Genomic DNA, 25893 nt, shown 5'->3' on the forward strand with positions numbered 1-25893 from the left:
AAAAAAAGCGTATCATCAGTCATTACATCATTTTTAGGACTAGAGAAAAATTAGAGAGTTTTAAAGAGTACTGCAGCATGAAAGCAGCATGTCATCACTCAGTAAATCTGAACTGCTTTTGATCTCTAGAATGATTATACCAGGGTAAATTTTTCTAATATAGCATGTTCTAAACCTATGCAAAGATCGCCCTCATACTGGGAGCACACTTCCATCCTGTATTTTTAGTATAAATACATTGGTTTCTGCCAGTTTTTCTGACAAAATGATACTGAAGCATAAGCTAGAAAATGAAGCTGATAAAATTATGAATAACGTTTTTGTCTAGAACTTACAGTCAGACAGATCATCAATACAAAACTGGACTCCCTATTACCATAAGTAATGCATTTTCTTCATGTGCAGAATAAGCTTTTAGGCTGAGATCAGACTAAAATAAAACTGAATTCTTAGCAAGATCAATGGTCACTGCAAATACTTTTATGCTTAAATACAAAAGCAGATGCATGAAAAAAAATATGACCAAAATAAGGAAAGGGGGATTAATCTTATCAGATCAATGCCATACCATATGTTGGTGTGCTCTCTCTCCTCCCAGGGCCACTTGTTCTTCCTTTCTCATATTCATAGCAGTATAAAACTGCATCTTCTTCAACCACATTAAAGCGCTTCCGATATTCCTGGTCAAGAAATGAATTTGGAGATTCGGATCCTGTGTGAACCGGCTTGCCCACTATATGTCTGCCGACATCATCACATGGAAGATTTCCCTTTTCATCCCTTTAGTAAACAAGAGAGGTCTTTAGTACACTGGGATTTACAATTTTTTACTGTTAATATTTCAATAAATATGGGAAAAATGTCAATATCTCATCTAAGAAGGAAATAGGCGCCATTGACCAGTGCTGGGATCACACGTTGCGTGTGCACGCAGACGCACGTAGATGCCAGTTATCCCACACGTCTCTGCTTATTCACTTCCCTTGCAGACCGTATCTACCTTAGTGGTTTCTTGTGAAAGGAATCATACAAATAAAACTGTACGTATCTTACTGATTTCTTGTAGGGCGCGTCGGTTGGGGCTGCTGCTCGGCAGGCTGGTTCGAGGGCTAATTTACGGCTGGCCCTCGGACACGCTGGGTGCAGGGAAACGGTGCGAGTGGGGCTCAGCGCACCCCCTTCCCCACGGCACATGCAAGGCCGCGGGGCTTCACAGCACGCAGCAAGGCACCAGCCCTTCACCCTCTCCCCGGGACAAAAGGTTTTTGCTTCCTCACAGCAGCAACAGCAAACGGAGAAGCAGATGCTGAGCAGTTTGATAAGGCCCCAAATAAAGACTTGCTTAAATACAGTTAATCACGGATTACCCCCCCCCCCCAAAAAAAAAGCCTGACGAAGTGCCAAAACGGATCATGTGGAAACACTGCACGCTCTGTAACAGGTCTGTGAAATGCACTGTAGCCCACCAGGATTAAGCTGACAAAGGAAGGTTCAAAAGTACGTAGCTTAATCTCTCTGTAAGATTGCAGATTGTACTAATAAGTGATATAACATTTAATCAGAATTGCTCCAAACTCTTGCATTACCATCACGATTTAAGAAGTGTTATTAATAAATAATCAAAACACATTTTAGACTTCTCAGTTTCTACAGTTAAAAACTGCTGACCACCAAATATTCACTAAAAATACTCTGTAAAAAGAAGATGTGTTTCTTACTAAATAACAAAAATAATTTTGTTATGATCAATATCAGTACAAAGACACTACTGCTTTCAGGCTAGTACAGTCTCAGTTTCAAGGTTTTCACCAGATAACCACTTCATTCAAAGAAAAACCTGAAGACTATGGGGTCTTTTTGTTTTGTTTTGTTTACCAGAGTTTTCATCCTAATGGTTTCAGAATTAAATACTTGAATTTTTCTGTACAGCTTTTGAAAACCATGTTCTTAAAATTTTATTTATATAGAGATAACAAAATATCCAGTTATCAGATAGATGAAAGACATATTTGATCCCTATGAACAATTCAAGTGCAATGACTGACAATGTTTTTATATAATCAGAAGAAAAAAACATAATCTAGTTAGTGAACTAGACTATATATTGTTTGTCACTTTAAGACAGATACTAAAGTATTTTAGCAAATCCAATAGGGTAGATGTGTCACACTCGAAATAAAATGACAATATGAAGGATTTTTCTTTTTCCCAGAAATAAAAACCAGACCAGGTAACAGATAAAGCAGTGATAAGGAAAGAATACAGGGTTCAGTTCATGCCTTCATAAAAGGGTTGTGACATCATCTAAATCATGAGGTGGAAAGTCACTATTTTTCCCTGGCAGGTTTCCCATATATACGTCTGATGAGTAAGAGTTTATCATAGAAACATGATTTCTCCTCCCCACTAGGCAATTTAATTTGCCATAGACCTCACTCCTGGGTAATCCCCAGGGAAACCTTGTCAGCAGCGGGCCATACATCTTATTAATTGGCTAGAAGAGTTAGTGGTAAGTGAGTCTAAGAAAAACTCAAGTACAAGAAACTCAGGTACAAGAAAGGACATGCTGCCCTTACAATCTTTCCAAAAAAATTAACTAAAAGAAAAGAAAAGCAAGAAGTAATTCAAAAATACACTAACTGTACATAAAACATTCTGAATCTAGTAATACAGAAGAAACTTTAGAAATATTGATTCCTCTTAAATATGTCCCTATGCCTCTGTGCAGTTACTATTGTAACTTATGCCTTAAATCTCTCAGAATTTTTGGAAAGTAACATCCATATATACCACAAAATTTTAACGAATCAGTTGAGGTCATGTAAGGGTAGGGCTATGAATCTGCACAGAGAATTTGCTGCTCTTCCAACTCGGCCGGGGAATCTAGAGACTTGCAGGGAGAGAGGTGAAAATGCCTCTTCCATGTGGCACCTCGGAGTGGCGGTACATTTAGGGAACATGGGGTCACTGCAGAATATAGTATGGTGGCCACACTAAAAGTCATCCTGAAAATTGCTCAGATACTATCAAATCAAATATATCTAAAAAAGAAATCACTACGGCTGAACAAAATAGTGCTCTGACTGTCAAAGCTGCAAATTTTCTTGCTTTTGTCCCTTGTTGTGTCATGGTTATTAGCCAAGGGGGCAGATATTAACTCTTTGCCTAGCTATGGATTCAGGGTTTTAGATAATTTTTGCTCTTTGGAAATAGCATGAGAGTGTTATAGGAGCCAGATTATCCCCTAATTGAGAAAACAGGGTGCTGCACCTTCCTTTGCGAAGGATACTGTTTGGCAGAAAAGCTACTGCTTCAGACTATTGTGAGTCTGATTCAGCATATCTACTCTAAATAACCAGTCCCCTTGCAAAATGAAGTATTACTGGCCTAATTCTGCAGCTCCAGGCAGGAACAGAATGCTTGGTTGCTTTACAAGTATTTTTTGACCATAAATTGTACCTGAAATGATTTTTTTTACCTGGGAACATAAGGTTCTGTTGGAGGAGGGGGTATGTAGAGATCCTGCAGGGCAGAACTGTCTCTTTTTGTAGGTGTGCTGATAGTGCTGGATGGTGTAGCAACACTGCTTGTAGGACTTCTAGGAATAAGAGGCTGGTTTGAGAGAGAGAGAGAGAGAGAGATAACCATGATTATCTGTATATTATCCATTTTTCTCTGAAAAAAAGCTACAAAAAAAACTATAGTTCAGAAAATTAAGGAAAAAGTTCAAATGCTTTGTGTATTTTTAAACTTGCTGAAAAAAACACTCATGCTAAGGAGATATTCAGATGTACAAATGAACATGTATTGTGCTTATAGGATTGACTCCTCTGATTTTATCTTTCCTTTTCCTCTTTGCAAAGCAAGATTATTGCCAATGCCTATAGAAACAGTAATCAGTAGTGCCACTGGTGAAATCTTTATGAGTAAAACACATATAAAATCCAGTGAATTCCTTAATTAAGCTAACACAGTCTAGTGTTTACAGTAAAAGGTGCATAAGCAGGCATTAAATAGAATGTCATCTCCCCACATCTGCTCTACTGCTTAAGAATTAACTGTAAAATCTCTGGTTTATGTCTGCAGATGCTGTAAAATTCAATGCATCCTCAGAGCACACGTGCTACGAGACAGAACAAACTGGAGATTGTTATTATTCTTCACTCCCCTGGGTGCACTCCTGACAAGTAACATTTACCCACAGAGGAATAAGTTGTACCTTCCCTGCAGAACAAACATGCATTCTAGCTACCATTCCAGTCCAAATAGGATCCTTCCCCTTAATCACATATCTCTCCTCTTTGAATTAAGTACCACTTTTTCTTCCTCAGCTTAACTACCTTGGCTAGCTAAATAATGACCAAACACTTTCAGAGTTTATTAACTCACTGTAGGGCTGGAAATGATAGCAAGATTTGCAAACTGTCTCTATACAGATGCAGATGCAGAAAAATAAAATGAGAAGCAAACCTGAATTGCTCTAGTCTCCCTAATAAGCCTATGTGTCTTGGCTTGTCTGATAGTCAGACTTAAGCAGAAGAAAAAGAAAAAGAAAAATGGCAAAGAAGCAAGTACAATGATATCTTCATACGCACTAAAATCAATCCAGTATTAAAGAAGTTTTGCTTTGAAAGAGTTCTTTCCCCTCCATCTTCTTGGAAAAAAATCCCTTGAAGAGAAAAGTGGTGGGAATACAGTGTTCACCACACTTTTATTTTCTGACCCAAAAAACTGCTGGAGGACACATATTTAACATTGTGTTTATGGCAGAGAAGCTCTAAACGCAGACTAAAAAGACATGTAAAGAGATTCTTCTGCCAGCACTATTAAGAATACTTTATGACAGACTAACGGGGCATTCCTGTGCAGAATAATCAGTTCTCATTTTCTAGATATTAATCTTGACACTTGTAGCAGTATACCAAGACTGCAGAAAGCTCCAAGAGTTGAACTGCAAGAACTTTTTGAAAAGTCGGCCTTTCATAAGCTAGCGATGACAAATTCTAACGCTTACCAAGCAAAGCTCCCACCCCAAATCTTGCCTTCCTTTTTCTCAATCTGTATTGTAAGAATAATACATGCCACCTAGGAAACCTGACATCCTTTAACCAGTTACTGCCATGTTTTATTTGGTAGCTTTAGGAATAGAACCCTGCTAGATTTTATCTCCAACATAATAATTACAATGTATAAATTTTTTTGTTAGAACTTTGCAAGTATGTCTGTAGAACAATAGCTATGTGGCCACACAATTTTTGTCTTTCTGCTTGTTAGAAGTCTGTATCCTGTAAACAATGACACTCTTAAATTCTTTTCCTTCCCACTGGAGTTAATGTGAGTATTGTGTAATTCAGACTAATGACAGATAGTCACTATTTGTAGGAAGAGGGGGAGAAAGACACACAGAAAAACAGACAGATAAAAGACTTTACAACCACTAAAAACAATCAGAAGACTAAGGTCTGCAAAACTAAAACTGAAGTCTGTGGCAGAACTGAAAAAAAAATGCACCAAAAACCTCTAAGAAAACTCTTTTAGAGAAATAAAAATCTTATCTGTGACACTGTAACCATAGATGCTCTTGAACCACTTACTAAAGCAACACTGATTATTTCCTTTCTAATACCTTACACTTTTATGACAAGCATACTTTGTGGCTTGGCAAGTGGCTTGTAAAATTAATTTTCCTTCTAAATCAAAAYAATTTTTTCAACCTAGACCACATTTACACTTGTTGAGCACAGGCTGCTGTTGTTCATGGCTCACAATGGCAGGAACAGTGAACAGAAGATGAGCTGGGTAGATTTATTTGCTCTTCTCCATTTTGAGGAGGAAGATATCTGTGTGGGTATGACAGGGGACAGAGGGCTCTAAGACCTAGACTCATGGTAATCAATAGGAGTTTAAGGTTTTCACCACTTAAGGAAATTGGGGCTCAAACAAAATTGTCATCTGGACTTACAACAGGTTGATGAGCCCCCAGTGGCCCTAACTGGCTGCTAGAGGGCTACATTAAAGGTTTCCCCTTGTGTTACAGCCTGGAATATCTAGGCTTAAACACTAAATGTTCATGAGATGGGCTTAATTTCTGGAAAATTACATTGCTGAAGTCTGAGAAATCTACTGGGTAACTTCACCACAGAAAGTTCCTGATAACACACAGTCCAGATGTACAGGTTGGCTTGTGCTTCAGAACAGTTTGCTGGGAGATTCTGGAAATCAATGAGGCTTAAATGTCTTTGAGAAACACTATTTTGGTTCATCTTTTGGCTAGGCCACATGATTAAAAAGGTGAGTGCAACAGGAAAAAATAGTACTCAGTCTACCAGAGAAATACACAAGTAATCCAGATAACTCAGAGCTCTGAAGGTAAAAGGTTTCCCTCAAACTGTTTCCATGTTAAACAGTGGGTCTTTTCCATATCTGTGTCATACTGCCAAACTCAACTCTTCAGCTTATTTCCACAAACCAGAAAGGCCAGGTGACTGGAACTGAAGGAAAAATAAATATATAAATATAAATAGGCTGCTTTATTTTTTTTGTATATTTATCACCACTTCACCAGATAAGTCAGCGAGTTCTTTTAAATGAATTGCTACACCTAAAACCATTTAAATGGTCTCTCCTGTTAGTAGTTCAACACACTGAGAGCATTGCAATGACTACCATCTTGCGCTGTAGGAGTTCAGCTTTCATTTTACAAGGAATTAAAGTCTTTCGGCCCTCCTGGCTAAAAGAAAGCCTTCAGAACATGACCTGTAGGTATGGTGCATACACATTGCACTTTGCAGTGCAATTTAGAAACAGCTCAGCTACTTCAATTTGAGTTGATTTGTGCACCTTCAAGCAAATCAGCTCACGTAGGTCTCCGGTTCAATGGTAGCCATTCAGTGGACCATATTATGTTGTGCAGGCACACTGAACAGAGAAATTCGCAGTACTCTGTTCAAGAATTAGATGTCTCTGAGATCAGTGCTACCACTCAGCTAATTCTCTTCCGAGGACTAGAACTTTTTCCTGCTGCAGTCCCTTTCGGTAGGCTGGCCAGGGCAAGTCAGATTGCTGAAACAGCGATAAAACTAAGAAGTTTTTTGGCCTAAAGAGTACTTGACCCATGGGAATACCCTGATAAAGAAAGTTTATAAGTTACATATTAAAACTGAGATAGCCTCAAAAAATGTCCCAAAGAAAGAAGACCCTGCATCAACGTGAACCCACAAAGACAAATGTAAAATCTATGTTTCGGTACGTGTTGGAGAACTATTTCTCAAACATTTTGGATGCACCATCCTTCTTCAAGTTCATTAGTCTTTATGTACCCTTTCCCAAATTGTCAAACACTTGGCCAGGGAACAGGTAACAGTCTTTACTTATAGCAGCTCAGGTTCTTGAGCGCAGGAAAATACGAAGTCCCTGTAAGTATGGACTGCTAGACAGTGCAGACATTTATTCCCCTTTCCTCCAGAAGTTGTTCTGTCTGCGGTCAGCTGTTCCCTGAGGTAGAAACCTCCCTCTTGCTACCACAAGTCATTGCTGCTTTTCCCACCCCCAATCCTGAAGGAACTGAAAGGTTGCCAACAGTAAGTCAGCATAATTTTTTTCTTAAGTGTCTCAACAATGAATGCAATTAATAATTAATATGTACCATCTAAAATTCTTTTTAATGTTTTTTAAAGCTCTTTGAACCTTCCAATAACTCCCTTGGAAGCTGCAACATAAAGTTTGAGAAACATTGCTCCGGAAGAAGGCATACAACTTTAAAAAATATGAGCAAAACCAATACAAAATTTTAAGTGGTAATATCTTTTTACAGCAGTTTCATCAGTAAACAGACTTTAAGCTTAGTATTTTTTTTAATACTGGATCCAGGTCATCACAATTTGTTGAACAGAATGCTTCCAATAAAATTAACTTTTTATCAGACCAGCCATGACATGAAGAGGTAATGAAATATTTCAACTAATTCAGACTCTGTAGGAAAACCCAGTCAGAATCCATTTTAACAGTGTTGTAAAGAATGCCCAGTTCCCATGTAGTTAAAAGACAATTAAGCAACTGAAAAGCCAACAAATTAGTATTTTATTTAAATCTAATGATTAAAAAGTGTAAGAACATTAATTCTAATCATAAATGATGAAAACAGAATATAACATTGTCTATAGATAAATGAAGGAGGCAATATAGGCAAGTAGGAACAATAATAACAAATATTAATAATTAAAATTAGCATTTTCTCTCAAACCAAGGATTCTGTTGATATTATTGCTGATGCTTCTCAGGAGTCTGAAAAGCTGAATATAGCATAGTGGATATATGATGCATATGTAATCCAAAATAAAGTCTGTTTAAAAAACTACAAACACTAAGCTCCTGGCAATTCTTCACCAGGACAACTTACATACAGAACAGTACAGTGAACTTTTTTAAAGATATAGAAGTTGGTATCCAAATCAGCTTGATGAGGAGTGTGACAGAGTGTATAAGAGGAGTCCAAAAATTTTGTCCAAGTCAACGTACGATGGCTGGCTGGCAGCTAGACCTGTCCCCAGACTCGCTGAGGTCAGTAAGAGCCTTTCCACTGTAATCAGCAGGGCTTAGGCCAAATTAGCTGAAGCGTGATAACATGTTGCTCCATTATTCCTTGAGTCTTTTCTACATTTTGAAGAAACTGGATGACGAGTCTTCCACACTGTAGTCAAGGTCCAGTTTCTTTTAACTAATTAGCAAAGTATTTTCCAGAAGGCAAAGAAGAGCTAGTTTCTTGGTAACATGATGATAGCGACTTACTTAAAATTTCATATGCTCTGAAAATTGTATTTATTGAACCTTCCACCCTTGTTCAAGCAGTGCTTTGGAGAGCCTTCCTTTGAAATCTCCCCAAAATAACACAAAGTGGAAAGGAAAAATGAAACAGACAATCTAGATTAAGGAAGTTTATTTAAATTAGGTTCTGAACCACCAGTTCATTGTTTTGAGGACAGACAGAAGTTTGAATAGATCTAACAGAATTAATTAAATCACCTGTATGTCAAATAAAAAAAATAAAAAAATAAAGATGAAACAACTTATCCAGTATGTTCACCAAGTTCAATAACTGTTAGAAATATGAACATTGTAATCTGAAATATCATTCTAGGCCTTGCACAATGGATCACAGTATCAGGGAAAGTAACTGAGAGCCAAATTTAGTAAGATTCCTCTTGCAGGCGTAACATCTTAATATTTGTGGTACAATGCCATATTAATGAACACCTTCAATTGCAAAAGCAACACAAAATTCCCCAAGGCCATAGTTTCCTAATTCAAATTTTATAAAAGCAAAAACAACAAACACAGGCTGAAAATCCCTTGACTTCACAACTTCTGACAAGATTCCAAAATGTATTAAGGGAGAACTCTGATAATCTACAAGAAGTTGGATACTGATGGATATTAAAACAGACAATCATCAAGTGACTGAAAACAAAAAAAATTGCTTTAATCAGGACACAAGAGGAAAAATGGATATTTTTCTTTCTGTACTGATTGACTTTACAGCTGGAATTAATGCACTTGTAAATATAAGCTCATTATGTAATGGAGCATAGTATAGCCATGGGCTAATTGTAATATTTTCCTGTATGTCAAGCCATTGGATATCAGTGTTTGGACTGCTACAGAGGATGCACATTTATTTTTCTTCCTTTTTTCCCCCTAACCTTTCAGATTTATTCTAAGGATGAGAATAATTAAGAAAAAAAATCAATTTCTGCTAAAAGGAAAAAAATAAAACAAAGAATGAATCAATTACTATGTAGCCTGTACCTAACATGTAATTCATGGCAAGACTGAGATGTGAGGGCAAAGTTGTTCCAAGGAAACTGCTGAACATCCTAAACAGTATTTATGCCAATTAGTAACCAGTTAATATCTGAGCAATCTAAAAGCCTTCTCCACATTCAGAGACCATTAACTTTTGGCTAGCATACGGCTAATCTCAATCACTAAGAGCGGAGAGCAAATGCTTAAAAATGTCATTATCGGGACACATAATTTAATTAGTAGGATACCCTGTCAATTCACAAACCAAACTGATTGATATACTACTCTGAGTCACTCGTAGCACTTGCATACTGCTGGAACAGGAGGACTCATCTAGCACTTCTCCAACTTCCAGGCATACTTAGTATGTCTCTATTAAATCTGTTTTTTCATGTAGCTGCAAATGGCAAACTTCGTGTTCAATTATCAACTAAACAAGCAGAAGGCAATTTACCAATAATACATTGACACTATTCACCTTCAGCTAGAATTGTTTTTTAAAGGCCTTCAATTAAAATATCACTTAATTTAATTGGCTGAAACATTTAGCCTCTACATTTGCTGCAACAGCCACTAAAGATATTCTTTGATAGGGTGCATACAAAAACTCAGTCCCTGCTTTTGTGTCAGCCCACATTACTGTGGAGCAAACTTCCACCTTCCCACCTCACTCAGTGCAATTTGATTAATATGTGACACCACATTTTCCCTTTTCTCTGTTCACTCCCCCTGCAGACCAAAAAAACTGCAGCAGCTAGTTTGCAGATCCTAATTCACATTTTATTAGAATTTTGTCCCCATATCTTATTCTAGAGATACGTCTTTTGCTCATATTTTATACTTTAACAGAATTATTACTGAGTCATAATTTCATTATAGCTTGTGTCTGTTGAATAATACATATGGTTCAATTAACTTAGCTCTGGGATGACAGCACAATTATAACATTCTCAATTATTTCATGACATTCTGATATAGGAAAACATGTTATTGTAATTTCCGCTATTTCCAAAGTTGATGGAAGTATCGCTTTTCCTTTTATGTTTTTTCCCTGTTTGCTACCACTCTCCCAGTCTCCCCTCATACTAACTCCCTTGCTGCTACTGAAGACTAGCACCCTTACAGGAATCTGGAACATACAGAATGTAAGAACAGACATAGGGCAATTTCAGTTACAAAACATACAGTTTTTTGAAGAATTTTTTGCAGAAATTTTTGAAGGAAATTCTGTCTCTGATAATGGACAACTGCTGGAATATGAAAAGAAATGGAACTATTAAAACAAATAGACATTATTTCTGCATGTTTTTAAACCTATAAAATTACACTGCACTCTGACTACTTTTGCTGCTCTTTTTATTAATCAAACACACACTACCAATTTCACACTTAGGCTACATTTAAACTTTAACATTAGCGGACTTTGACATCTGTTCACCTGTGACCTGCATAAATTAGCAATATAAATCTTCACAGATTTGGAAGTTTGTCTTCACTTGGCCATAGAACCTTTTCCACACTCAGTCTACTTAAGAAAATTGTTATTTCTCAGTCTAAAATCACAAATTACAACAGACACACATATGCATACTGCACACATAAGTGTTCAGTGAGGTTCTGGCCTCTTCCTGTTGTCATGTTTGATAAAATTAGAACAATATCATAATGATATCGGATTTCTATCTCTGATTTTTAACAATATCTCTATTTGTACTCACTGTGGCCTAAAAATATTCATATTTTCTGTGCTATTGGTAAAAAGAAAAACAATTCCCCTCTTCTTCCCCCAGCTGCAAGCCCTTCAATATTACAGAAAACCTCTATCTAGGGTCAGTTTGTCTTATCTATTACAGAAAAACCGTATCCACGCTGGCTGTCCAGACTCCCTTTATCATCAAATGGAGAGAGAGAGACATGTAGAGGGTGCAATTTATCTCATCCTAAGGCAGATGGATCTAAAATAGGTCAAGATGAATGAACTAATAACTATTATGTATGTCCACAAAGGGAGTAAAAATGACAAGCCCAAATGTAGATATGTACTTAGTGGATCTCTAAAGCTAGATAAATTGAATAATACCCCAGTATCTRTATTGAACTAAGTACGCTGATATGTAAACCACAGCCAAATAAAATACACTAAAAGACAACTGTATTTTTGTTTCTGGAACTGAATGTGCAGTTTCAAAAACTTTAGCTCATGAATACATTCACTGTAAGAGGAGCACAGGAATCCTCATTTTCTTATTGGATTTAGTTTAAATGGTGGAAATTGTTTTTTTCCAATTTCTTTCTACCCTTTTGGAGCAGCCTCTCTTGAATTAATTGCACATTTGCAATAATAAATGCCCCGCCTCAGGAAGTCTTTCTGGGGATCTTCAGTGCAATTATTCTAATGGCAAACAATAAAGTGTAGCCAAAAGGAATATTTAGGGAAATGAACCCAACTCACCAAGAAATACCAAACTCAATAAAGAGGATTTAGACCAAAAGTATTTGACCCCATTTCAAGCAATGATCTGCAGTTTTCATTTGTAGTATACGCTCTCACTAAAGCTATGATAAAAACCACAGCTTTCAAGTATGACATTCATACACTCATACAATGCATACAGATTTACAATTTTATGTTCAGACAGTAATAAGGAATTTTTGGTTGAAAGTTTATATCACATCTCTAGTCAGTACTTTGTATCTGAAAGGCCAAGACATCTTAATCATCTAAAATCTATTCGTTTTGAAAGACGATGATGCATTTAACTATTATAAAATAATATATACATATATTTAAAAGAAGTTCTTCATGGAATTAGTTCTTTTTATGAACCTGTTAATTTTTTAAATGGCAAAGACCACAGCTACCAGCAATGGCATTTCCATATGTTATTTTCCTTTTGCCTGAACAATGTAAAAATCTTGTCTCCTTCAAATGTACTTAATCCTAAATTAACCTTTTCATTATGATAATAAAAATGTCCTCAAAAATATATTCTTTATGAAATGAAAATAAAATTCTAAATATTGTCCTTTCTGAACTGAAAGGAAAAAGGGAATTATTTTTCAGTTCCATCTGTTGGTAACATGCTTTCATCAGTCTGGAGATAACTCTTATTTCCTAGAGTAATCCATCACAGTGACATTTTATCCTGGAGTGAAACATGAAAGCTTTAATGAAACCATTACATGGTTTTCAGCACATTGCAGACCTAATAAAAATAAAGGCCCAGGTGGACCTCCTATACGACACTTCCTTAGGTGCAAGGGTTCGATCTCAAGAAGAACTTTAACACAAGTGCAACTTTATTTACATGAGCAAATTTTGATGGTCAAGTGTTTCATTAAATAGAAAATGACCTTATGAATTTTCTTATAATTTCATGATTACTCAAACTGAGAACTAAAGATTTTTTCCTGTCCTCTTTCTTGGGAGGTATATTGCACAGAAAGCTTAACAAAAAGTCTAATTAAAATTGGACAGTTTCTTAAATATGCTTGGAAAGCGCATGGGAACCCTAAAGCATCCTGTGTCATGCAGCAGGTTGTCCCTTCTTCCCCATTGCTCAAAGATTTATTTGGGGCTACTTTTCTGCATCATAAATTCTGTATTGATTATTTCTTAACTTTGAAAAGTTCTACTAACAGGTTTAATTTCAAATGAGCCTATGAGAACAAACTGCAGAGAAATCATTTCAGAAACAATTTTTCAAAGCATACAAGAGTAAATCCATATGCCGCTTAGATGAAGCACAATAAAGCATCATTGAGATAACCTGTAGTTAAAATGATGGTGTATGACTTATGATTAAGCTTCATTACCTGCAGAGCAAGGGGCTTCCATCTCATATTTTTCAGTAAAGCTGGTGCTGAGGTAAGCATGCTCTGAGGTCGCTTTTTCAAAGTTAAGATAACACCACTCGGATCCTCTCGTAGTGCATTCACCAAATTTTTCAACTGCCACCCCACCTGGTAACCAGTAAAATCATTACAATAAAATTGAGGTACAGTATTCAATATGTAATGTTCCCTTTTTAAATAAGATTAGTAAAATAACATAATAGGAGTGTAAATATATTTTAAAGGAGATAATTCTAGAAATGTCAAAAATAAATTACTGCATGAAAATCACGTCAACTAAAATAATTATAATGCATTAAGATGGATATGCCTCATTTCAGGTTTTAGAATTAATAAACTACTGTTACTCCACTGTAAATGCACATTTAAGTCTCAAAATGCTTTTAAAATAAGCTCTGGTACATAAACTTTAGAAAGTTAAAAAGCCCTAGCTTCTGCCCCCTACATTTTAATTCAAAACTGAGCATTTTATACTCCACGGTTACTATAAAGTCTACTAATCAATTGTAGTCTTACTACTTCTGCTCTAACAATCCTAGCAGCTGATGCAAACACAAACAAGTTCAAGAAAAACTTCTACTCTTTGCAGTATTAAAAAATAACATCTGAATCACAAGACTTTTTTAATAGTACTCCTTTCATGATGGTTTCAGAAACAAATACAGCAAATTAATAACAGAAATATAGTTTAGTCCCTACTTGAGTACTAGCTCAAATTAAATTTTTCCTAGTTGTATTAAAGCATTTTGAAATATTCTGAAATTGAGAACTTGATTAATGTGGAAAGCAATAAGCCTTTATTTCTAGATATAGGATAGAGCTTTCTGAATCATTTGTTTTGTATTTTTGAAAAGACTTACTTCAAATATTAAAATGGTACAACTCATGACAACAATTTTCAATGTAAATAATGCTTGATTTTAGGTATCTAACTTGAAACACTTTAAAATACCCTTGATAGTTTTRTTTTTCAGCATATTCAATCCATCTACTTTCAGGTTTGGCACCTAGAGCAGCAATACACAGGATCATACATCATTTGAAAATCTTGCCTGTATACTTAGACAGTGATTATTTTAGTAAATTTGACAGCTTTTCTTCCTCTCTCTCTCTGTTTCTCTCTTTCCCTCTCTTCTTCCTGTATTAACTGGTATGTTTTCCTGACATTTAAAGCATCACTATTACAAACATTTTCCTGTTTTCATAATTTATGCAAGAATGATGTTAAAAAGCAAACTGTCAAATTGAGTTGTGAAATTCTTACTGAAAGAACTTCTAGAACTGTGAAGTGGTTACATCCTCTTAAAAAGAAAACTTTATATCATGTCAATATTTTTGAAAAAATCAAATAGGCAATGTGAACAAACAAAATGCAGATGTTACTTATTATTAGTCCAATATAATATGAAACAAATACATATGTTACCTATTTTTAAGCAAGGTACTCACAAGTAGCTTGTTGCTACTTATTTTTTACCTTATTCCCTATTACTCCAAAACTCTGTTTGTTTAATACCACATATTTCAAGAACTGATACTCCCAGATGTATGTGCCATTTAAAGTCAACAATAATGCTTCTGCCAATAACCCTAAATCACAGACAGGGTTCAAACTTCACTGTTCTTCCTCAGAACCTGCCCTTTCTCACCACAGCAAACTGAACAAAATGCTAAGCTCTCACCTTCATTATACCCAGGATGTACTTCTACGGTAATATTATTGTAAACAAAAAAACAGGATGTTGACAACATGTCCCTTTATGGAATATTTTCCAGCTTTCACCACTGACTTCTGAGCGTGGCTGGAACTTTTATTTTCAGTCTAATGTATTAGACATACTGTGCTATTATACTCCGAATAAAATTAAACATGAACATACTCAACCTCAGCTCAAAACCCATACCCTACTGAAGTCTCCATTCTATCTTAACAATATCTATAAGAAGTCTCTGTAAGTCCAGCTTTATATCTTACTATTATGGTTTTCTAAAAAACACCTTGCTGTTTACAAGACTGTCAACTTACTCAGAGAGCCTTCGATCCCTCCTTAGAAACAGCATATTAGTCATAGTCCCATACTGTTACCTTGAGCATGTATAAAGTTTCATTTGCTCTGTGCTACCTGAAAGAAGGAATTAAAATCCTACATTTCATAAGACAAGTATGCAAGCTACTGTACACTTTAATTCACTATGTAACAACTGAAGACAGGCTTCTGGAGAGAAACCTTTCTGCTGCAGAAAGCAACACAAAGAGCCTTGGGAAGGACATGATGTGACCCAAGTTAATGGAGTTATGCTGCAAGTCTTCCCACTTAAGTTGGTAGGAYGCTGCATGGCAAAGCTGTGCTTCAAGGCCATCTGTTCCCCACATAAATAGCCAGAGAGATATAAACAAAATGGTTCTTCCTTTTCCCTTACACTAGCAGTTTTTAAATTATTTCAAATGCACTTTCCAACTTTGCAGAGACAAACTGCATTGTGTATTCGAACTACGTCTTACTTTGTAATAAACAGAAGATTATCTAGTCATGAGAATTAGGGACATTGAAGAAAAATCACTCCAAAACACTAGATCTTATGTATTTAATTTAGAAGCTTATAAATAGAAACCATTTTACTTAATTTTTCACAAGAAAATTCTCAGTTTACTATAAATTTCAAATGAAGTTCATCCTCTGCTTTTACTTGCTTTCCTGAAAGGAGTTATCTGGCTGGTTCAGCCAGTCCTTGGATTGCTTCTTGTCTTTTGATCAAAAGGTCCTAAATGGGCCTGAGAGGAACAAGTCACATAAAACATTGTCAATAATAAATTGAAGGAAACTGATGACGTCCAGGAAGGAGACATGGTTTCCAGTTCTCACTGAAATTCCCACCACATAGTTTAGTTCCCATCAATATTCATATCAATATGCACTGAACAGAATTGACTTTATTTGAAGAGGTCAGGCTGGGATGAAAAAAAGGCAGTCAAGGTATCTGGAACTGAAAACTGTTTTCTAGAAATCCACTTTAGAGATATGTCATCTGAACTTTCTTCCAAGTACAATTTGAATTTATTCTCTCTAACCTCTCCTCAAGATCTTTCCCTTTCTCATTACCATCACAGTCATCAGTTCTCAACTTCTAATTATCAGGATTTTGGGTAGAGCTTTTAAACTTCCTACCATATCCTTTATTTTATTTTTGCTCACTTTGGCAGTCAAATAATGATTGAAGAACAGATTGAAGAATAAGTTGCAAGGTGGCTTGTACTAGACCTCATCTCTGCTTAACATAACCAAATATGTTTTATTGTCTAAACCAATTATTTTTCCTGGTTCTGCTGCTGTGCTAGACTGGTTTGAGAGTAGCAAACTCTGCCCAAATTCTGAGTACCTGCCTTTTTGCCGTACATAAATGAGGCTGAACTGATCCTGCTATTTACAGTTTTTACAGTTGGCATTTATTCACAAGAGGGACCAGAGAGCCAGCTGTATGCAGGTATGTGCAACCGGGTTAACTCAGACTAACTGTACTAGATCATTATGCCTCCTTCACATAGGTAACCAGATCAGAAATCCATGTGAATTGTGGTAAGCAGTTTGATTACTCTGTGCTTCAACTCTTCTCTCTAGGGCATGGAGACCTCCCCAAAGCATTTCTAAAAGTCTCTGATTGCCTTTAATAAAAGATAACATTCCAGCTCTTCCAGAAAAATCGCTGGAGGAATAAATGAGAAGCAATCAAAATCAAAAAGTCCATTTTTCCTCCAGAGTCCATTATGAAAATGAAAATTATAAAGAAATAAAGCTCTTAAGAAATAAAAATCTGTGCTACAAAAAATGCCTTTTTGTCAGTTGTCTTGTGTTCTTCATATATTACTTTTTTCTTTTTTTTCTTCATAAGTTCATTTTCACATCTCCTGTAATGAACTCTGTGCCACTTCCCTCTGAATATTCACTTCCGTAAAATATGGAATTGATTCTTGCATGACATTCACCTCACCCAGCTTTGCTGATCTACAAAGCAGGTGTCTAGCCCAATTTACTCCTCTCGACTCTCTCACTGGTTCAGAGTAAATGCTAGTGACAGCAGTTCAGAGGGTGATTCATCCCATCCCAACCTAGAAGCTGCCCTTGTACTGCAAAAAGGGACAGTAATAACAAAGTTTTATTACTGGTTTGAAAAATCAAAACATTTAGTTAAATGCTGGTACAAAGTTCATGGGTTATGTTTAGTTTGTAGAAAATTGCACTAAAACAACCCAAGCAATTAACTTTTAAATGAGTGCACCACTTGGTAAGGCCATGTGCCCGTTTTTAAGTAGTAAGCAAGCTCCTGTTGTTTACTTTCATAAAAATTTACATTGTTAAACCAAGTGTCATCGACAAACTTTAGTCAGGAGCATTCTCTTTAGCAGCAGTCTGAGCCCAGCATTTGCTTTTGCTCCATAGTCCCTATATTATACCCAACTCCCAGTACAGCTTGTTATCAGGAGCGGCGAGGGCCGACCACAAGATGAGGGGGCACCACCCTGTCAAGGGTCAGTCTAACTCTCCACGCTGAGGTACAGGCGGCAAAGCCCTGGGAGGTGAGTGGCCCACGACATCAGGCCACCTCTGAATTTCTCATCTCATCCCACTACAATGTCCCCAGAGGCTGTAGTGGGGCTAGGAAGCCTTGCCAGCACACTCAGTGCAGCTTGAAGCCACTAGATTCCTCCAGCAGAGCCAGCCGGGGCCAGCCAGGCATGCAGACATGGCCAACAAGTCCGTGGCCATGGCCAACAGGTCTGTGGCCAGGGCCAGCGGGAAAAGTAGGTGGCCCTGAGCAAAGATACTGAAGCTACATTTTGAAAGACATGAGCTAACACAACCACAACTTTTCTTTGGCTTTCAGCAAACACATCTGGATCATAATATCAGGATGGATCATAATATACCATATCTGAAAAGGCACTTATATTTTAAATTCCTATTCCAAGTTGCCAAGAATGCTAACATTTTAAATACTAAAAAGTTGCTCTTCATTCAATGACCTTTTTACCAGATGATTTCCCTCTTTATGACAATCTGGGAAAACTGGTAGGAATCTTCTCTTTTTCTGCCTTTCTCAAGGACAGACAGAAGAAGGCCTGACCATTCACTGAATCTTTAATCTCCTTATGTATTATGGGAAAACGAAACCAAAGTGCAAGGGCAGAGACCTACTGACTTTCTTAATCTGTTCTGCCCTTCCTTGGAAAAATGGCTTACTGGATTGATTTCCTGCTCTTTTGGAGTGCCAGAAGATAGAGTCTCTCCCTAACCTAAACAAAGTGTAACATTATCTTCTAGCCAGTAGCTCACCACCCCTCCAGCTCTCCCTAATCCAAGACCAATTTTTATTTTTTTTTAACACAGCTGCACCCATGATAAAATTCACAAACTCCTGTGCTCGTTCATGATTTCTGGGAGTACTGCTGTATGTTATAAGCCACAATAGAGTTCTGTAAAATATTAACATGCGGTCAGCTCAAGTGCAATTGGATGGACTCAAATCAAATATTTTTAGGATACTACAAGATACAGCACTAAATAACCTACAGTCTGAAAAATCCAGCATGTGTATCCCAATGAAACTGTAGAAACAGTTGCATCATTTAAAAGCAATGTGGAAGTCTAACACACAATGAAACTATATTGTCTAGAGGGCAGAATTATAGTCAAATGATAAATAGAACGCAGTCCATAGTTTTACAGGAGTATTTCTGTCCAAAGGGTCACTAGAGTCCTGCAAAAGTTAATGAGAGCTCTCTGCTTCCTTGAAGAGAAAACTGTTCCTCCCTGCCTCCCAGTTATGGTAATTCTTTCCTGACTTGCAGCTCTGTAAAGGGGGAAAGTGGTAATATCTTTACACTTTTGAAGGAAAAGTAATATTTTCCTGCTAAATATAAACTGCAAAGGTGTCTGCTATTTTCTTGCTAAGCAAATGTGCAAAATCCACCCAAGTGTTTAATTTTAAAAAGTTACTGGAACAGGGAGATAATCAAAATTCTTATTCTCTTCAGTGTTGCTTGTTATAAGTGGAATGCAGCCAGAGCTTTTTGATTTATCAAACATTTTCTTCAATCTTTTACTCAGTTTTGAACTAATAAAAGTATAATTTCTAGGAGGAAAGTATGTTCACATTAAGAAATGGATGTTTTTAACAACATATGTATCTATCACTCATCTTGCATTTTATAAATAAAAATTAATAACATAGGAAAAAAACAAAACTGGACATGAAATTACTGTCTACCAAACCTAATACACTGTTAAGCAAGTCAGAATACAATCAGAAACTATCTGGCATCATGCTGTTAAATTAATAGGTTGATTTCCATGAAGACTGACCAGAGCTGGCATCCTTGTGAAACAAATGTGTTAAGTAGCATCTCCTCCCCTTCTCCCAGCTGTAGATGCCTGAAAATGCTAGAAAATAATCCATACATCTTTCGCCTCCAGAAAGCATTATTGGGTGAGGAAACCACAAAAGGATGGTTACAACATGGACAACCACAGAGATGAAAGCTGTATCTGTATACAGTAAGAGAAGCAATGTCAGGAGAGTAGCAGAAGCCTTTCAGGGATTTATCCAGCTTCTTAGGCTAACATAATAATGAACATCCATGCCTACACAACAGCTTTCTTCCAAAGAGGAGAGGTTAGTAATACTGTGATTGCATATATTGTAATTCTCATTAAGAAATATATCGGCCATATATCATTTAAATAAATATGATTTTAATCCAATGTTAAAGCAGTCATTTCCGTACATCCTTAGAATGTCACTAATCATGTCCCACTATATCATTGTCCAAAGACACAACAACAGAGTTTGTAAATAAGGCACACTGAAGAAAATCGCAGCTTTTACTTGAGAAAATCCTGATGCTCCATTACAACTTCTACTTATTATCACTAAACTATAAAACAAGTCATTTTTATATTTATTTCTCTCTAGTAAAATAAAGGTCAAAATTAAGAGACTTTCCCAAGAATAAATGAAATTAATAGCAGAACTGAGAGATGATTCCAGAGCTGCCTCTGACTAACCTGCCCCAGTCACATTTCTGCATCATAAAACATATCTGATCCAGAGCATAGCTTCTGACTGAGTTTATTATCTTATTCTCTTTAGATATTTGTATGGCTTCACTGTAATTCAACAAACTTCACAAATATTAATAACATGACTACAGAGCACCACAATAATGTAGACAAGCATCTGTTTTACTCATGAGGCAACGGAAGCTTGAATTATCCAGGAACACGTATTCAGTTCTGTATTAAAGTTTGGATACTGTTTCTTTAATAATAATGCCTACCTTTCAGTTTTCACTTACACAGTCAATCCTGAGTTCAAAGCTAAAGTCAATGTTTTGCTTTTGAGTCATTTCTAACAACATCCTTGAACAAATAAACTATTACTTTCCTGTGTATTGGAATGGGAACAGCAAAAACTTCAACTTCAGGGGGTTGAATATACCCTATTTCACAGATGTAGGTACCGTCCCTAGGTAGGGACAACGGGGTTCATTTCCCTGTTACAGGGCATGACTCCAAGAAATGGGGCAGATTTCAGTTTGCTCAGTTTAGGTGTCTGACGTGTCCTTGCCACGTGAAGCAGCCTCCCTCACTAGGGGGCTGCTCTTCCCCACAGTGACTTGGTGCCTGCAGGGCGATGAACATCAGGTGTCTGTCCCCTCCACCACGAGTGCAGATAACCAGAACTGGCAGCTGCAGAGGATTTTCATCCAGTATTCCCTCGGCTTGTATAGATGTTATATAGACGCTGCCAGGGAGGGGGTCTGAAACCCCCGGTGTGATGAGCAGGACCTGCTCCTTCCTCAGCGAGGGCGCAGATATAAAACCTGTACGAATAAAGGTGCTGCCACCAGAGCCCTCACTGGGCTTCACTTTTCAGGCTTCCCCGGGGAACGCGGGCAGAGCCCAGGTGTCTAAACCCATTTCAGCAGGGCTCCCGGATGGTGACAAACCTCCACTGCCTAAAAAGAGACATTTGAGCACCCCGTGTGGCCACAGGCGAGCGCTAAAGAAACTTTTAGGCTAAGTAGGGAAGTGCTGCTGAATGTCTGGACCGGCGCAGAGAGTCGGTGGTATGATCTGAAGGCTCAGGCGGGATTTTGGCAGACTGGCTCACACCCCAGTTTCTCACACACGAAGCTGCAGTAGGGATGTGAGGTGCCTCAGCCCCCAGGGTGGGAAGGAGCAGTCAAGCCCTCCGTGTTTAATGTGGTGTCAGGAACGTGCTCCTTGGGGGTTAGCCAGCAGTATTAGCACGCTGCACCCAAGCTCGCCTTATGGCAACTCATTTGTGCTGCTGTATGCTAACATCTCATGATGGAAATCTGTTGCATGTGTAGGTGTATTGCATATGCACATATCTAAATTCCCCAAACTGTCATCGTGGAATTAAGATTAAAAAAAAAAGTATATATACATAGATGCACACACACACACACACACACACAAATAATTTGATTTAAATTTATATTATTACAACTTAAAGCAATATCTTAGAATGATTCCAGTGAGTCATTAATTCCAACAGTCTTTGACCATCTCTTTTTAATGTATAAATAAAATCCCTGAGATCCCCAGCTGCCCTACAGCTAAACAGTGCTGCTATCCTTGAAACAGATGTTTCTTGAATACTGAATTCATATAGTGAAAATAAATTAACATGTGTAAAAAGAAATTGAAAAAAAAATCTTTAAAGGTCACTAATAACCAAGCAAAGTGAAAAAAAAACCCTCTTTAATTGAGCTGAAAACTTATGTAGCTTCATTTAGCTGAAGGAAGGATAAGGATTTAGAAGAAAGTGTCATAATAAGGCAGTAATTACTGGCCCATGAGTGTTTTTTTTTCCCTTTTCATTGCTATTAAAACAATCAGCCATAGACTATACACAGTGTTCAAGCCACTGAAGTGTTCTAAGCCCCTGCTGAGGGTTTTTTCTTTAAACTTCATATGTTGGGAAGTATATCAACTGAAATCAATCACAGATTTCCCTGCTTTAATTTTCCCTCCCCCATGACACAGCATTAACTTGATTTTCTTACAATTTTAATCTACTTTACAACAACTATCACCATCTTACTCTTCCTCATAATTACCTCCTAAATTCATCAGCATAAGATAATGAATTATGCAGTAGACGATCAGGACTGAACCTGAAGAACATCTGTGTAATTTATACAGCTGTTATCTGCACAAAGCACACAGGTATTTAAAACTATTCAATCCTAACTCATATGTGGTCCAGGTTGTGCACAACAGTAGTATTAGAAAATTAGTATGTACTGTTTTGAAGACATGTCTCCTTATCCTTTATCTGCTTTTTTAAATGTATTTTAATTTTCAGCAATCACAGTTAAAAGGAAGTTAAATTAGCAGCAGGATAATCTGTTCCTTCCTTTCCAAATACACATATACTTATGCTAAAAGTAAACCTTTTAAACTATTCTTATGGGACAAAAAGAATAACATAATCTGTACTTTTTCTATATGCATCAATGTACTTGACCATAGAAAACTCAGATTTACTTATATCTGCTACCTGGGCATAAAACATCTGCTCTAATAATTTATTTCATACATCAGAGACTAAGAAATTTTGAAAGAATTATATTAACTGCAGAACTTGCATTATTCTCAATATTGAGAAAAAAACAGTTAACATGGTAATTTAAATTGCCTGCAAATTGAAATTGTAGAAATGTTAATGATCAGCAGCAGCTATGAAAGTAAGAAAATAATTTCTATCAGGAATATGTGCATAAAGACAATAAAGTTTTTGGCAGCATATTATCTTTAATATTTTTGCTGGAAACATTGATGCAATTTACCACACTTCTTAGAGTTCCTTTTTTTGTTATAGAAATGCTATTACTTTCATGTGGAAAAAAGAAAAACATAGAACAACTGTAGAAAATAAATTAATTAAAAAGCATGTTTATCCTGCATGTTCTGTGCAGGAAGATGAATTTAATACCTACAATACAAGAATCACTCCATGGAATACTGTAGCCATTCCTAGTAGAGGTACCTTTAGGATTATGATCAATTATAGCTTGTATAAAAATACTCGACTTAGCTGTAGAACCAATAGCTTGACTATCATCAATGGTGAAGCTATGAAAGCCTCCCAAAGACGCCTACAGATAAAAAATTGACTGGTATTGCAGCTGAGTTCTTAATACAATCAAATTGCTTCTAATAGAGACATTAGCACCTTCAAAGTCAGCCCAGGTGCATATTCCCAAATTGCAGCCAGTGCTGGATAGAACAGTCTGGGTCACCAACTACAAGAGAACATTATTTTTCCAAAGAAAAGTAATGGAAGAACCGAATAGTCAGCTGACCAGTTATTCATGTATGCTCATCTAATCGCATGAGTAAATCACCAGGGCTCTATGATAACATAGCTAACCTTTCTGGAACACAGCCAGGACAGAAAGAAATCTGTTCTTGTGACTGAGCTGTGGGATACAGCAAATGGCTACGAGTGATCAAGACTGCACCCGGATCTGGAAGCAGATACTTCTAGGAGTACAACACACTGGCACTGAGCCGAAGTCCTCGTCATATAATGAACGAGAGGACAGGCACCTCACATTGCATCAGTATCTTCTATTACTTCCTCCAAAGATCTCCTGTAGTAATACTGAGTAATCTGAGCCTCTCAGAACTTGACAGTTATGCAGCTACATCAATAGGATGCTTGGAGGTTAACATGCCCAGCATACACTCTTCAAATGCTGAGGTGCACAATAACTCTGCAGCAGAGGGTACAGGTCAGGTACTCCAGAGCACAGATCAAATAACACACTGAAAGTGGGATGTGGGTGCCCAGGTCACTGGACCGAACCTGCCATTCATGAAATCTGAAGCAATAAGGAACAACTTCTAAAACCACTCGTGACTTATGACTGACCCTGCACTCATTTCCCTTCCATTCCAGGACAAAGTCAACCAGGTTTAATGTTTTCAGCTAAGCTAAGCAGTTTGACTTTAAAGTAAGCTAGAAGCACTCACAAAGCACTGTTCTCATCTAGGAGACAGAAGACAGTGCTGGAAGGCACTAAAGTGGGGTTTCTGATGCAACTTAACCAACTCCACTGGTTGAAGACACAGGTGTGTAGTCAAGCACGAAAGTTTCATGTGGAATGAACAGAGGGAAACTACTTGAAATTTGGCAGAGACATGAAGCAGTGTGGGCTGGCCAAGCTTACGCTACTCTGTCTAACGCAGATGCAACACTGATGTGCGTGTTTGCCGACTTGCCGTGCCTAAGTTAGAAGTGTCAGCGGATGCCTACACTGACACAGCACCCTATTTGCATAAAAATGAGCCTGTGCTCAACAAAGAGGGATATGTGTTTCCAATATCAACTTTGAACAAGCCTCAGGGATAACATGGAAAACAGATCAGTGGACAACAACGTGCAGCATTTGGGCTGATGAACTGGCAAGAGAGTCCTGGCCCTTTCATATTCTACCAAACCAAAAACAAACATGGAGCAGCTCTCTTCCTGAAGCAGACACTTTGTCCATGGAGCTGCTGACAATCAGCTGTATTAATTTTATTTTTGCTAAATGTTTAGTTCATTTGCAAAAGTATTTCTTGAAAACAAAAACAAAATCCATCTGCGTACATACACATGCACACTTCCCTGATTTCTTAAAAGACTTTCACTCCTACCACATCTTCAGAGTACATGAGCATCCTTTCTCCCTGGAAAGTATTCTTGGAAAGCACAACATAATTCATCTGCATTTGTCAAGTTTGTCAATTTGTTTCTCTTTTTCATTTATACTTTGTAAAAACATTTGCATTCAACATTGGGAAACAAAAGATCATCTTCTCTCACACATCTCATCTCTGCAATATCACACTTCCCTGACATATGGGATATAAATATAACATATGTGTGTGTGTGTATTTGCACATCTATGTAAAAAGAAATCTGTGTAAAAATAAATCATAAATATTACATAATTTCAAAACATATTCTATGTTAAAACTAACATGAATTGCAAATTTGCAGAAAGATAATTTCCTTTTGAGAGGATCACAACAATTTAGTTCCTTTATCGATAACATGTAATAGGGAGACTGTAAAAAAAGAATAAAGAATTGAACTGAAATTTTGAGAGGGAATTAGGAAGAGAGACTACAATTGCCATGATCAAAGTATGGTCCTCAC

General features: G+C 37.1%; 1 protein-coding gene across 4 annotated transcripts in view; it reads right to left on the reverse strand.

Annotated features, from left to right (window-relative positions):
* Positions 1–25893, reverse strand: part of CNKSR2 (connector enhancer of kinase suppressor of Ras 2) — a 217540-nt gene that overhangs the window by 86362 nt on the left and 105285 nt on the right. For 2 of the 4 annotated variants that reach the window (XM_026062857.1, XM_026062856.1), the window contains exons 9-11: positions 13618–13764; positions 3479–3612; positions 569–780 (exon numbers count right to left, since the gene is read on the reverse strand). In XM_026062857.1, coding sequence (XP_025918642.1) covers positions 569–780; positions 3479–3612; positions 13618–13764 — 493 coding nt within the window. The remainder of the gene's footprint in view (positions 1–568; positions 781–3478; positions 3613–13617; positions 13765–25893) is intronic. The other 2 variants (XM_026062859.1, XM_026062858.1) reach the window with 1 other exon arrangement.

The sequence above is a fragment of the Apteryx rowi genome, unplaced genomic scaffold (assembly GCF_003343035.1).
Source record: "Apteryx rowi isolate R43461 unplaced genomic scaffold, aptRow1 scaffold_194, whole genome shotgun sequence".
NCBI classification, from domain to species: domain Eukaryota; kingdom Metazoa; phylum Chordata; class Aves; order Apterygiformes; family Apterygidae; genus Apteryx; species Apteryx rowi.